Source organism: Artibeus jamaicensis, unplaced genomic scaffold, assembly GCF_021234435.1.
Source record: "Artibeus jamaicensis isolate MK-2021 breed Jamaican fruit bat unplaced genomic scaffold, CSHL_Jam_final contig_797, whole genome shotgun sequence".
NCBI classification, from domain to species: Eukaryota; Metazoa; Chordata; class Mammalia; order Chiroptera; family Phyllostomidae; genus Artibeus; species Artibeus jamaicensis.
The window spans coordinates 8,795,745-8,811,347 of record NW_026521977.1 but is presented as its reverse complement, the minus strand read 5'-3'; the positions used below and the strand labels follow the sequence as shown (position 1 = coordinate 8,811,347).

Sequence of the window (15,603 nt, the reverse complement as noted above, 5' to 3'; positions counted from 1 at the left end):
CTAATGTAAACATTGGAGGGATAGAAAATTACAACATCTAATTATAGCATCTTGTATTTGTGTAGTTGTTGCAACTTTTTAGAAAGTACTCTAACATAGAGCTATGCAAATTTAGGCCTAAAGGGGATGTTAAAGATAGTTTAATTCATCATCTCTCAAAGTATTATCTATAGCTGTGAAGAATGTTGTGGGGTGGGGCGATGGGAATTCTGTCGTTAAATTTGAGCAGTTGTAGATTGAACAAAATTCAGTGGGTTTCTTTGCAGCCATGTTACAATGTTTCTCAGAGCCTTCGATGTGCTAATACATTACACTTCAACAAGAGGGGAGAGAATACCCTTATATTGTACTGTATCCTAAAGTTAATTACTCCCCTGCATCTCTTTATAGTCTTAGGAAGATATTTAGCAAAACGATATGCTGTTATTTTATAGATGAGGAAAACATTTAAAAAATATCCTTAATTCTGTAGAGTACATAGGTGATAGTTTCATTATGGAAACAAAACAAACCTCGGTTTTAAGTAAGAAATGCTTAATAGTCTTTTTGTCCCCACACCAGATGTGCCAGGTCCAAAGGCTCCTGGCCATGGTGAGGCCCTTGGCACGGAGGACAAGGAGCTGAAATAGTAGCTGAGACCCTCACTCTATAAACTCTACTTATCCCCAGGGCTTTGAAAGCATTGGGGGAGGTGGGCAGCAACAGGGGGACAGTCAGTCCTGGGTTTCCTGAACAACAAAGACGGAACTGGGAGTTCTCTTCCAGCTCCGCCTCCTTCCCCATACCATACTGTGGTATCTAGATCTGCAAAAAAAACTTCATATTACCAAAATTAGTTTATGTAAAAATGGCTTCAGTGGGGGAGAAAGTGGAGCTAGAATTTTATTGTGATAGTTTTTACTGCATGCTAAAAAAAAAAATGTTTGTTGATCAAAAAGATCCCAACATTGTTGAAAAAAATCTGACATAGCTTTATATGGCCAAATCACATCTAAACCATTGCTACTGTTGCAGTCTACATGCTTTTAAAGTAAATAAAGTCATACATTTAAATAAGGTGGGGTTTTAGCCCTGGCTGGTGTAGCTCAGTGGATTGAGCTCGGGCCTGCGAACCAAACAATTGTGGTTCGATCCCCAGTCAGGGCACATGCCTGGGTTGCAGGCCAGTTCCCAGCAGGGGATGCATGAGAGGCAACCATACATTGATATTTCTCTCCCTGTCTCCTTCCCTCCCTCTCTAAAGATAAATAAATAAACTCTTTTTTAAAAAAGTTATTAAATAAGGTGGGGTTTTTTAATTTATTTATTTTTTATTGATTATGCCATTACAGTTGTTCTATTCCCCCTTCATTCCCCTTCACCCTACCTCCCCGTCCCCATTACCCCCCTTTAGTTTATGACCATGTGTCTCAAGTTCTTTAGATTCTGTATTTCCCATACTATTCTTGCCCCCCCATCTATTTTCTGTCTACCGTCTATGCTACTTATTTTCTGTACCTTCTCCCCTCTTCTCCTCCTCCCACTCCCCTGTTGCTAACCCTCCTTGAGATCTTCATTTCTATGTTTCCACTCCTGATCTAGCTGTCCTTTTAGTTTGCTTTTATTTTAGGTGTGGTTGTTAATAACTGTGAGTTTGTTGTCCTTTCACTGTTCATATTTTTTATCTTCTTTTTCTTAGATAAGTCCCTTTAACATTTCATATAATAAGGGCTTGGTGATGATGAACTCCTTGAATTTGATCTTATCTGAGAAGCACCTTATCTGTCCTTCCATTCTGAATGAAAGTTTTGCTGGATAGAGCAATCTTGGTTGTAGGTCTTTGGATTTCATGACTTGGAATACCTCTTTCCAGCCCCTTCTTGCCTGTAAGGTCTCTTTTGAGAAATCAGCTGACATGAGAAATGGGGACTCCTTTGTAGGTGACTGTCCCCTTTGCTCCTGCTGCTTCTAGGATTGTCTCCTTCATTTTAATCTTGGCTAATGTAATGATGATGTGCCTTGGTGTGTTCCTTCTTGGGTCCAACTTCTTTGGGACTCTCTGAGCTTCCTGGATTTCCCGGAAGTCTATTTCCTTTGCCAGAACGGGGAAGTTCTCTTTTATTATTTGTTCAAATAAGGTTTCCACCTGTGACTGTTCCTCTTCCCCTTCTGGTACCCCTATAATTTGGATGTTGGAGCGTTTAAAGATGTCCTGGAGGTTCCTAAGACTCTCCTCATTTCTTTGAATTCTTGCTTCTTGACTCTTTTCTGTTTGGCCATTATTTGCTTTCTTCTGGTCCACTCCATTGATTTGAGTCCCAGTTTCCTTTTCATTGCTATTGGTGTCCTGTGCAATTCCCTTCATTTCAATTAGTTTCGCCTTCATATATTTGTCTAATTTGTGGCTATAATCAACCAGTTCTGTGAGGATCCTGATGACCAGTGTTTTAAATTGTGCGTCTGAGAGTTTTGCTATTTCTTCATCGCTTAGATTTATAGGCTCTGGAGCTTTGAGATCTTCTTGAGCCATGTTTGGTCTGTTCTGGCCCTTTAAGTGTGAGTAGCGGAGCCTTGGACTCCCAGGTTGCTGGGTTGTGACGCTGTATGTGGGGGCGTGGTCAGAGCGGGGAAATGGCGGCCCCCTCTGCTGTTTCGTGCTGCTGGCTGAGGAGCAGAGCCTTAGATGGTTCCCCAGGGTCGGGCCACTCAGAGTTGCTGGGTTATGAGGCTGTATGTGGAGGTGGGGTCAGAGCAGGGAAATGGCGGCGCCCTCTGATGCCGCTTGCTGTGGGGACCTGCTGGGTTCCGGTCCCATCGCCCACTCCCTCGCTTGTCTATCCGCGCACAAATGCGCGACCACAGTCAACCGCAGCCCTGCTCCCTCGCTGTTTCCCCGCGGTTGCTGGCTTGGTCGCTCGCTCGGTCGCTCACTAGGTCCAGCCTTGTGCCTGGATTCCACGCCTGAGTCCATCTGACCGAGTTTTCCTGTGCAACCCCGCTTCACCAGCCGCTGGTTTCGCCCCTTACCGGTCAGGCTGAAGAATTTGTTGTTAACAGACTTCCGAAAAGTTCAATTTTCTGTGTTCTGGCTGTGTTTTCTGTTGCTAATATTTAGTTGTCTCTAAACTTGGTTGTGTGAGAAGGCACCGCGTCTCCCCCTCTGCCTCCGTCTTGGCGGAAGTCAATGTGGGGTTTCTAAAAGCACAAAATCAGAATAAATTACAGTGCGGTTTATAATTGTCGATACTAAAGAAAAGAACTGAGGTCGGCAGCACCGTGTTCTTGCGCTCCACGTGGCAGCCTTTTCCCAGGTATCCCATGTGATGCACATTACGTGTGCCCTAATTAATCAGTGGGCTACGGCTAGAAAACCTGTGTGGTGTGGTGTGAGAAATACTTGTGTTGAAAGATACATATATATTTGTGGAAACTACTTTAAAACTGTGGTTTATGCTATATTAGGATTGAGAATGATAGGAAGTGGGGCTTGGCACATGAGAAATCTAAAATTTTGTGATATGAAATGAACTTGAAGTATGGTATCAGTTGATAGTTCTTTTCGAGTAATTTTACAATCATGTTAGTTAGGAAAACAGCTCATTTTTACTGAGATTATCGCAGTCACACCCATTTTCCCAAGTAATTCAAAGCATCTTTACTCACAGAAAAACTGATCCCACTGAGTGACTCAACAAAGGGTACTCTGTTATTGACAAAATGGATGATATAGGATACTAATGAGTTTTAACCAGCGTTTTTAAAAGACTAGCTTAATGGGAACATCTATAAAAATGCTTATGTTTAAACCCTTGTTCTTTCCTTTTAGTTTTTAATGATGGCAGTTCCAGGGAACTGATGAACCTCACTGGGACAATTCCTGTGCCTTACAGAGGTAAGTGTCATGTGTAATTTATGTTTCCAGTATTGGTCCATTTTGATGCCCATAATACACTGCCAAAGAGTTATAAGTAACTTAAGCCTATTTTCTTGTGATTTTTCATGATGACATAGCGATTTCAACTTCTGTGGGAATTGAACTTTATTTGGCAGCAGCACCTAATATTTTCAGCATTTTTCCCTTCCTACCAGCATATTATCAGTAATTGTCTCCTTGTGCTGGAAGAGTTTGAAGTTCCATAGAATCAGAGAATTTTTTTAAACTATAAAGGATCATTTTACATGCCTCTGATTCTGCTTCTCACCCTGTTCAGACTTTTCCAACAGCGACAAGCTGCACAGTGTAGTAGCTAAGACAGGCTTTGAAGTCAGGATAGAGTATGATTTCAGTTCTCACTGTCTGGTCTATCAGGTTTGTGATCATGGACATCTGTAACATTTGGATAATAGTATCTGACTCAAAAAAGAGTTCATTGTATGTAAAGGACTTAGTACAGAGTCTGGTATATAATAATCACATGTCAAAAGTAGCTATTATTTAAGGTTGTAATCTGATGATAATTTGATACCGGATAATTACATCTTTGTTAGCCAGTTAGCCACCCTCTGCTGAAATACTTACAGTGGTGAGGGAACATTCAGTTTCATAAACGACTGTTCTGTTTTTGGACAGCTCTGTTTGTGAATTATTTCTTGTGACTTACTAAGACCTGTGGTGTCTCTGTAACTTAGCCATTGCTTTTATATAGTGCCTGCTGTGCATGAGGCATAGGGGGTAAGGGCTATGTATGCAAAGATAAAGGATGTACCTTTTCTGGAAGAACTTACACAAATAGAGGAAATGGAGGGAATAAACAGACATACATAGCTCTAGCTGGTGTGGCTCAGTGGCATGAGTGCCAGCCTGCAAATGAAAGGGTCACTGGCTCAATTCCAGGTCAGGGCACATGCCTGGGTTGCAGGCCAGGTCCCCAGTTGGGGGTGTGTGAAGGGCAACCACACATTGATATTTCTCTTCCTCTCTTTCTCCCTCCCTTCCCCTCTCTAAAATAAATAAAATTGTTAAAAAATAGATATTTATAATACTCTATACCTGCTATAGAATGATAAAATATAAAGGTGCTATGAAATTACCAAGAAGAATAAGACCATGTTGGATGATAACGGAGGACATGACATTTGAACTTGCTATTAAAGGATGAGTCAACCATTCATAGCGGAATGGACATTTCAGACAGGGGGGGAAAACACTTGAACATCAACACTGAATAAAGCGTGTATGATGAGATTAGGGAGGACTGGACAGAATTCAGGATTACTGACTTTGCCTTTAGGAATTAAACTGTGGTCAGGGAAATAGGTAATGGGGGAAAGAGGGGAGCAGGAAACTATGGTAATCATAATGAAGGATATTTATTTCATATATATAAAAATTTTATCTAAATCGTTCCCTCAACATTTTTCATGCGGCATAGTTCTTAAACCCAAATAATTCTGGAGAGGTCTTCATTTTCACAAAGCAAAGAATTCTGGTTGGTGGAAATAAACTTATGTTTTCTGTATTAGGATATATCTGTTGGGGTCCTTTTTTCATTGTAGAAGTAGTTTTGGGTAAAAAATAAATCCAGAGTTCCACAACTGTGTAATTTCTTTACATAAAATTTATATGTATATATTTATATGAAGTGAAAGCATTTCTAAGAGGAAACGTATCTGAATTTATGTTAGGTGATTCAAATGGTTTCTTGGGACATTGGCTTTGAGCTTAGTAAGAAAAGGCTATGGTTATGTTCACTGGATTAACTGTGTTGGATCCTTTGAAACACTGTTCAGTTTGACTACATATAGTCAAATTTCTCAACTGAGAGAGGTTCTATTTCATAAAGCAAAAAGATCACGTCATAGATTGAGTAGCTATCACTGAAAATGCCATATATATTGGTCAAGCTGTAGCCACCAGTCAGCATCTGTTTGACAGTTGGATTGGCTTTGGAAAGGGAACTGTATCACTCTCTGATAGGATACCATAATCCATGGTCTTCCTTGTATAACCCTTCCTGGTGAACCTTATTAATTGAAATGACAAGAGGCAAGTAAGAAAGAGTGGGTTGGTTGAAGGATAACTCCTGAAGTGTGCCCACACAGCAACAAGCACACACCAGCAGAATGGGGATCAGGGAATCCTCGGTGCTGCTGGTGTGTTTTACAAACTGAAAATTTGAGAAACTGATCTTAAACAGAACTTTGAGATACTAAAATATTTGTTGCGATTTTTAACAACCGTTGCTTACTTTCTCTTGCTTACCTGCTAAGCCATGCTGAGAAATAATAAAAATAGAGGAACTGAAGTTTTCTTCTCTCTCAGGTAATATATATAATATTCCCATATGCCTGTGGCTGCTGGACACATACCCGTATAACCCCCCCATCTGTTTTGTGAAGCCTACTAGTTCGATGACTATTAAAACAGGAAAGCATGTTGACGCAAATGGGAAGATCTATCTTCCTTATCTGCATGAATGGAAGCATGTAAGTATCAACAGTGTTCTGTGCATTTGTTGTATTTTATATATTTTATTCACCGTCATCTGCTTTTTGTTAACACTGAGGGTTCCGAGGAGGAGATGAGCTCACCTGCGATCACTTACGCTGAGGTGGGTAACTGAGAAAGGCTGTCCGCAGCGAGTACGGTCAGTAGCAGTGTGACAGCGTCGTGACCAACGGCGGACTGCATATGTGATGGTGGCTGTTTAATGGAGCTGGGAAATTCCTGTCTGTTAGGATGATGTCGTGGCCATCCTAACATGACAGCGCAGTGTGTTACTCACGTGTTTGGTCATCCTGGTATAAACAAACTGCCCACACTGCCAGACCTGTAAAAGTACAGCAGACAGAGTGGTTGCAGCGGGCTGTACCGTCTAGGTTTGTGTGAGTGCAGTGCACTCCGTGATGCTCACAGGACAGTGGACTCTCCCAGCCACCCGTTTCTCAGAATGTGTCGCCACTGTTCAGTGGCACGTGGCTGCGCATCTTGTGTTTGTACAGAGCTTGGCAATGGACAGAATATGCGTAGTCACTTTTATTTAAGTTGAACCTTTAAGTATAGACGGAATTCATGTAGTGGGCAGTGCATTTAAAAAAATAGTATACCGATGGCATGTGTTTGTGAAACTGTTCACATCTCGTTACTCAAAGTATTCCTGTCGAGCAGTAATAATGGTAGGAAACCTTTGTTTCTGACTCTGATGGTAAAGCTCTGGCAGACCAGCGTCCTATCAAAACAGCTGGAAAAGCCAAAGTGAAGGCTTTCGGGGAGCCATTGAGGCAATCAGGACTTGAATGGCCAAGATCCTCTAGTGAATGGAGCTGCAGGAGCTAAGCCAGCATTCTGCCAGTTTTCCCTGGGAGTATTTACTGATCCTTACTACAGGGCAAGAGGCTGAGGATCTGGGCAGAGGGCCTTAGCTAAGAGGCAAAAAAACCCTGCAGAGTTCTAGCAGTTTACAGAGCTGAAAAGACAACAGTTACTGTTCTATCTGCCAGTACAGCCACTAATTTAGGAACCAAAATTTGGAGAAATGGGAAGTTACAAAGAGATAAAACAATAATCTGAGTTTTCTCCACAAAAGATGTGCTAAATTCCTGAGCTTCAAAGACAGGAGGCTTAAAGCTGAGCAGAAAACCTCTGAATGTAGAGCCAAGTTCTCAGCAGTCTCAGGTTGAGGAGGTGCTAGGAGTTCGGAACCTCAGCACGGAAGCAGTGTAGGTAACATCCTAGGCTCTTAGTCAGTGCCGCCGGAGGAACACATCCCAAGAGTGCAAGTCACCGGGTATGGTGAGCCTTACAAAACCCCAGCCTTAAATAAGCTCAGTCCCCGATCGTATTGAGGTAATTCTCACAGTGTCTGCCTGACATAGGATAGGTGAACCCGTGCTGGAGGAACATAATGTGTAAACCCTCTATAAATTGTCATAAAGTGTAAGCAGCATATAATTTAAAATTAACAAATACACCAAGAAAGAGGGAAAACAGGCAGTAGAACTAGGACACTGCCACCCCCGGTGGCAACCCACTTACCAGACACAGACTTGGGAATCTTAGAGCCGGAGAACAGAATAACAGGAACGAAGAACTCAGTGGATGGGATTAGTAGCAGATTGGACTCAGTCACAATAGAAAATTAATGAACTGGTGAATGAATACTTTGTATTTTTTCAGTGTTACTAACCTAGGAATAAGACTCACAAAAGATGTAGAAGTCCATTGTGGAGAAAATTTTATTCAAAGACATCACAGGAGACTTAAGTCAAAGGAGAGAGAACCGTATTCGTGGAATAAGAAATGCCGGTTCCCTTCAAATTGATTTATATCCTACCAGGAGTCTTTCTTTGTTTCTATCTGTATTTGTTAATTTTGTGAACCTGCTGGGCTCAGTGGCATGACATTTCTTCACCCTGCTCAGAATGATGCGCAGTTTTAAACTTTAGAATTATTCATTTAAGGACATTTTCGTTGATGTCGTCAGACCCCAGGGGACTGAAACTGCACCGAGTGACGCTGCAGCGGGGTACGCGGGGAGCGCTGTACACGACACAGCAGACCTGCTCCTCGCAAATAACTCAATACGTACATGATCGCTTAGCTTTATTAAGCTAATTAAAGAAATGTGGGGGTTTGGGCTCCTGTAAAGAAAATTATCAAGCTGAGTTGAAAACTGATGTTTAAAAATGGCCGAACTTTTCCATTTTGCCAAAAATTCCATCTGTAGCTGGTTTAAATTTGTCTTCTGTTTTTAGCCACAGTCAGACTTGTTGGGGCTTATTCAGGTCATGATTGTAGTGTTTGGAGACGAACCTCCAGTCTTCTCCCGACCTACGATGTCAGCATCTTATCCACCATACCAGCCGACAGGACCACCAAATAGTAAGTAGAATGGGGATTTGATTTTTAAACTCACACGAACAAAAGAAAACAAAACCTTGTTAACAGAATGTTTTTAATGACTTTACTTTGCTTTTTAGCTTATCAAGTTAGTGGATTTTTTTGGAGGCATCTGAGGCCCCACATCTGCATGTGCAGATTCCCACCAAAGACTGGCATTTGGGCTTTCGTTTGTGGGTAGAAATCCAACTCTGGGTGTGCTGGATTCCAGAAGTGGGGGGAGAAAGGATGCTGGACTGGAGCTAGATTCTTTTTAAATTATGCATGCCATGGAATAGCCTTATTTGATCAGTTTGGAAGCAGATATAGCTTGAAACGTAATCTGACCTCTCCTTTTCTTTACAACTTCAGGATCAGTGTTGTAGGTAAGAATCAGTAACAAAAGTCAACTAAATCATTCGCATTCAGCTATTCTGGGTATACACAATTGGACGTCTAGCTCTCAGCCTTCTTCTCTTTGGTACAGCCAATTCGTGACTTTACCTGGGGTGGGGCAAGTGGGCCCGTGGAGTCCGTACCAGTTCTCCCCTAGTCGGTGCACATTAGCTCTGTTATTCTGGGTTTTTGAAAATAATTCTTACTGATACTTTAAAATCACCCTGATATTTGAGAATTGGTTGTACTTACTTGTTTTGACTTTATTAAACCTGCATTGATTTCATTGTTTTGGGTTGAGATTATTGTTACAAATTTTGTTTGAGATTGTAATTAACCAGGCTTATTTATCTTATAAGTCAGATTATATGAGCTTTAATATTTCTTCTGAAAATTATCCTTTTCCTTTGTAATTCATTCGGTCTTGAGGAACGTCTTGACTCATAAGCTGAATGGGAATTAAACAGAAAACTTTCTAAACCCATTTCCTTCTCCTTCCCCTTTTCCCAGAGTGAGCTTGTTTTTTAGGATTCAGTCCTGCTCTTAATAAAGATGCCAGCTATTCTTTCGGACCCCAAATTTCCATCTTAAATTCTGTTGACTCCAGTACCCAAGATAGATAATCTTGCTCATATAAGTTTGAAATATCGAGTATTTCCTAGTTTATCATTCATGTTTATTGCTCAAATAACATAGCAGTGACCACATAAGGTAGGAACCTGTTCAGCAGTGTAGGCAATCTCCTAAGCAATGTTTTTTCCTAAATTTCTTCCACCTTTCTACGGACATTGGTGGAAGCACAGCATTCGAGAAGGAGACCACGCCAGAGAGGTCACCGTTGCAGCTGGGTTTTGTACTCACTGTGAATCACATTAAGTAATCTAGAACTAATGTAAATAAGTTACTAAAAGACCGTCTTACTGTCCGTCCATTCCAGTTTTAATACTTTTTATACACCTAAACAATATTGTTATTAGGTATAACTGTAAAGAAATGAAAGTCTGAATTCCATTCCCCACGCACACCAAAGAATAGCTCAGAAATTTGGATATATACTTAAATATTATCTTTTGAGAAATTATATACTTCTGTTATTACTCAAAACATATTTTTGTAAAGATTTTATTTATTTTTAGAGAAAGGGGGAGAAACATCAATGCATGAGAGAAACATTGATCAGTTGCCTCTTACACAACTCCAACCAGGGACCTGGCCTGCAACCTAGGCATGTGCAGTGACCAGGAATCGAACCAGCGATCTCTTGGTTTGTGGAACAATGCCCAACCCACCAAGCCACACCAGTCAGGGTCATTACTCAGAATATTTTGATCTCCTCTTTTACCTGTTTTAGGACTTTTGAGCTAGCTATGAGTCCCATTTAAAAAGTATTATGTTCAAACCTCATTTTTTGACAACAGTAATAGTCAACATTTATTGAATGGTAACTGACCTGTACAGCTAAGCACTTCGCACTCGTTTTTATTTAATACGTCTGTGTTGTGCGTATTCGTATTCCTTTCGAGTCTGGCTCTAAAAGTACTTAACTTCATTATCTTTTTCCTTGCCAGTCTTGGATCCAGATGATATATGTTGTTTCCCAAAATTAGAATTTGAAGCCTTTGGCAGAATTGTTAGCTTTTCAGAACCTCAGAAAAGGAAAATTGCTTATAACTACGAGGTGGTGGTTTTAGATGTGTGAGAAAGAATCTGGCGTGGGGGGTAGTAATTGGGTACCACGTGTTGCCTTGTATAAAACTCACTCTTTTGTCCAGTGTTTTGAGGGGAAACATAAGGATGCACATTATACATGGGTATAATAATGGACATAATGATCCCGTGTGTGATGTGCACAGACACGTGGGTGCTCGTTACACATGGGAGCGCATTATACGTGGCAAGATACTGTATGTATGTTGCTGACATTTAATAGTGGCCTCATTTTTTGATATTCATAAAGTTAAGCTGTGCTCTGCCCCTAGGGCAGAAAAAAGGTGTTTTGTGTTACTTAGCAAGTGTGGCGTTTGGGGAGGCTTTTTGCCTTCTGTAATAGATTGGACATCATCGTAGCTTCCTTATACTTAAGAAAAAATGTACTGCTGACATCACAGATGCATCCTAACAGGAAAGCTGTGTACACTGGTACTTGGCGATGTGTGCTCAGCGACTCTGGTGAAAGCTTTTGAGGTCTCCCACCTTACTTCATTCTGTGCTCTAAAGGCTTATTTCTTGAAAGCTCCATGTCTCTTGCCTTGACACCTTCGGATGCCATTCCTCTGCTAGATCACGTTCGTTCACCCCACCCCCAAGGTTTAGATCAGCTGCCTCTTGTGTGTCCTCATACACAGCCCTCCGTGTCCCCCTGTCATCCCACTTACCACTCTGTGCTGTTACTATTTGCTCGTCTCCCTGACTAGACTAGAAGCAACTCGAGGCTAGAAAGTTCCTGTCTTCTTTTTTGTCATCAAATTTCCAGTGCCTGTCATATAGAAGGCACTAAAATGTTGATTAGATTAAGAACTGATTCATTGTTTCATTCAGTGAGAAACATTTCACTGAGGATAAATTGATTCTCAAAGAAGTCATTTCCAGTTAAGGCCAAAACTAACTCTTCTTTTCTTCCTCTGACGATTAGTCTCTTGGCACCACTGACTGGTGCTGTCACTGGTGTTTTCTTTGGGAAAAAATATACAGCAGTGTTTAAGCTTGCTGGATTGGAGCCCTCTTTCTCTAGTACTTACAGGCTTTTGTTTCAGTTGGTTTTAACCACTCTAGCCGAACAGAAGTTTACATAGGACTTCTTGTAGTAATTTGAAGTCTTTTAAAGTCCTCAGTCAAGCCAACAAAACCAGCTGTGCTAATCGGTCAACATAGTCTGAAAAGAAATATCAGAAGATGTCTTAGACATAATAAAGAGGTCACTTTCTAAGAAGCCTACTTTGGACCAGAGGAGGGCAGAATCACCTTCTTCCAAATTCCAAGTTGAACCAGCTCCTGTCTCAGGTTGGAGACTCCTTAGAGCTTGCGGAGCTGAGCAGGTTGACCTGTTTGCCAGTTAGTCCTTGTTGGGATTGTCACATGTGTTGTCATGACTCATGTTTCATGCTCTGAAAATCATGTGATTTGCAGAGCATTGCACTTGAAGTGAAGAACTAATATGGGTGGAGTGTTTGGTTTTTTGGTGCTGTCATTTATATTCTTTAACTGTATGAAATTTTGCTGTGGTTTGACAGTGATGGATATCTCATGTAACAGCCTTCATATCTAGGACTATGCATGTTATTTTACACTGTGAAAACTTATTTTCAGCTTCCTACATGCCAGGCATGCCCAGTGGAATCTCTGCATATCCATCCGGATACCCTTCCAATCCCAGGTAATGAAAATTGATCTTTTGAATCATTGCTAAAAATTCTGTTGATCTAGAGTCAAAATAACAGTTGCTAACTAGGGCATTAAAGTAAGTTTAGTTACAATTTAATGGAAGATAAGACTAGGTTCATTGTTAGAATTTGGGGTACATGATTGCATAACTCAAAAGGAGTCTTTTCCATTCTGGAGAAATACAGCTCCATCGCATGTACAGAGAGGAAAGGGATGGGATAATGACAATGATCTTGACTGCTTTTGGACCTTGAAATTCTTGCTGCTTACCTTTAAGAACAGTGTTGGTGGCTCAAAGGCTATTGAAATACTGATTATAATGAATTCAACCAGAAGAATAATATTTTAATGCCCTTTTTTAAATTTACCTTTTCTGTAGGGGACAAATTAGTGGTTCATGTAATGGAGTCAGTCTTGCCCCTATAATATTTTTTAATTTAGTTCATAGATTACATCTACTACCAGTCTTTATTTGATAATAACACAACACTAGTAAATTAACTTAATAGTGCAGTCAGTCTATGAATAATGTACAGTAGAAAATCATTAGAACTAATTCTTTTTTTTTTTTTTTAGATTTTATTTATTTTTCTTTAGTGGGGGAAGGGAAGGAGAAAGGGAGATAAATATCAGTGTATGGTTGCCTCTCGTGGGTCCCCTGCTGGGAACTGGCCTGCAACCCAGGCATGTGCCCTGACTGGGAATTGAACCGAGGTTGTTTGTTTCTCAGGCCCACGCTCAATCCACCAAGCTATACCAGCCAGGGCTGATTCTTTTTTTTTTTTAAAGATTTTATTTATCTTTAGAGAGAGGAAGGAAGGGAAGAAGAGAGGGAGAAACACCAATGAGTGGTTGCCCCCCAGACACACCCCACCAGGGCCATGAGAAATAATTCTTAACCCGTGTTTTAAGTATGCACTTGTTCCATTGACGGTCTAGGAGTGATTTCAACAGGTGGACTTTGGGCGGGCTTAAAGGGCAAAACTGGCATATATTGGTGACTATGTGAGATTTTCAGCTACTCTAACAATTAACAAGAAATTTTTAACCCTGATAACTTATCATCAGTTAACCCTCACAGATAAATAAATGCAGCCACACTTCCTGAGCACCTGCCATAACTAAATATATAGATTTACAAATACACCGTAATATGCAATGCCTTATAACTGAAATTTAGCCAACTCATTTCTGAGACATTCTTCATTTCAGGGACGAGCTTTCTAAGGTAGTGAGTATTGTGTCATTGGACAGACGGGCAGACGCTCGATAGACATCTGTCAGGGGCAACAGAGGAAGGGTCCTGTGATGTACATGTCAGCACGCTGTGAGTTTTAGATTTCTCGAGGTTCTGAACTTTCTAAGTTCTAGAAATGGAATACTAGTTGAATTTACTAACTGAAATTACAAACCTTTATTATTAACACTTGCTGGTAAGAAGGAACTTTGGACATATAGGGAGTAGCTGTTGGAAGGACAATAAGAAAATGGACTTCTGAATAATAAAACCATTGCAGAGAAACTTGTAAATAAAAGTGAAAGCCGAATTTATTGACCAAAATGGAACCCTTATTCACTTACCATATGTAACCACGGAAGTCTGTTTTGTGAGGTTATTTGCTTGTGAGAAGTTCCTTTTTGCTTACAAGAAGTTTCTTGTAAGACAGTTGGTTTTGTGAGTTATTTGGTTGTTATTGTAAAAAAGATTTGGTGTTTTTTTTTCCTGTGAAACATAACTTTCCATCTCAAACTATAACATGCTAATGAGTTGGGGAGAGCAGCTGTATTCAAATTGCCATTGATACCTTTCTGTATATAAAAGGTCTTGGCAGAAGAGCTGCAGAATCTCTGTCTTCTTCCTTTGTCCTAAAGAAAGATGAATAAATCTTCCCACAACCGAAAGGTCACTGGTTCAATTCCCAGTCAAGGCACACGCCTGGGTTGCAGGCCAGGTCTCTGTTTGGGGGCGTGTGAGAGGCAGCAGGTAGATGTTTCTCCCACATACCACTGTTTCTCTCCCTCTGTCTAAAAAGAAATAAATAAAACCTTTAAAAATATCGGGATGATCACTGGTAAGTTACATAATTTCTAATCACTGGGGTGTACACCTGAAACTAATAATAGTGCATGTCAATTGTAATTAAAAATGTTTTAAATGATAAAAAGAAAATAATACAGTAATCCCCCCTTATCTGCAGTTTCATTTTCAAAGCTTCAGTTACCCACAGTTAACCACAATCCAAAAATATAAAATGGAAATAGAGAAATTAACGACTGATAAGTTTTCAGATGCCTGCTGCCTGTACCGTGATTAAATCTCGCACTGTCTCGCTCCCTCTTGCCCTGGGACACAAGCCATCCCTTTGCGCAGTGTGGCCTGCTGCATGTGCTGACTGCCCATTAATCACGGGCCCACTGTCAGGGTACCATCAGGGTATCACAGGGCTTGTGTTCAAATGAACCTTATTTTACTCAATGAAATGGCTCCAAACCACAAGCGTAGTGACTCTGACCATGTGTCAGGGACGGTGTAAAGGGTGTTTCTGAACGGTGCTGAGTAGGAGATGGGAGGAGAATACTTCTAAGGAAGTTCCTTCCAACCCTGATTTGAATACGTGAATGACACAAAATTTCCATAGAGTGAGAAAATTTTAAAACTTTATTTAATATAAGTAGGAGTATTTTTCAGATCAGATATTCACAAAGGTCATTGGTGAACCACAAGCCAAAACTAAATAAACGAATAGTAAATAAATAGTACCATTTCCCTGTGCTAGGAAATCAGAATGGAAGAGTTCTCTTACAAAATACGTGTTGCTCCCCGATCTGATGCCATTGAAGTCCCCTAGAAATACTCTGCTGCTGTGAAGGTGACCCTCGGGGAACCAGGGCCAAGCAAGAACATTTTAACCATTCACTGTGAGAGTAAAACCAGTGTCATTAAGGGGATTTCTGTAGAGCTTAGCTTGACTAGGCAGACCCCGTAGCTCTAAAACTGTATAGTCATTAACTGGTCAAAGAGTGACACG

At 40.7% G+C, this 15,603-nt stretch overlaps 1 protein-coding gene across 2 annotated transcripts in view; it reads left to right on the top strand.

Annotated features, from left to right (window-relative positions):
* The window catches only part of TSG101 (tumor susceptibility 101), a 42,580-nt gene that overhangs the window by 7,691 nt on the left and 19,286 nt on the right, over positions 1-15,603 (top strand). The window contains exons 3-6 of one of the 2 annotated variants that reach the window (XM_037150518.2): positions 3,806-3,871; positions 6,242-6,405; positions 8,674-8,800; positions 12,500-12,566. In XM_037150518.2, coding sequence (XP_037006413.2) covers positions 3,806-3,871; positions 6,242-6,405; positions 8,674-8,800; positions 12,500-12,566 — 424 coding nt within the window. The remainder of the gene's footprint in view (positions 1-3,805; positions 3,872-6,241; positions 6,406-8,673; positions 8,801-12,499; positions 12,567-15,603) is intronic. The other variant, XM_037150519.2, reaches the window with a different exon arrangement.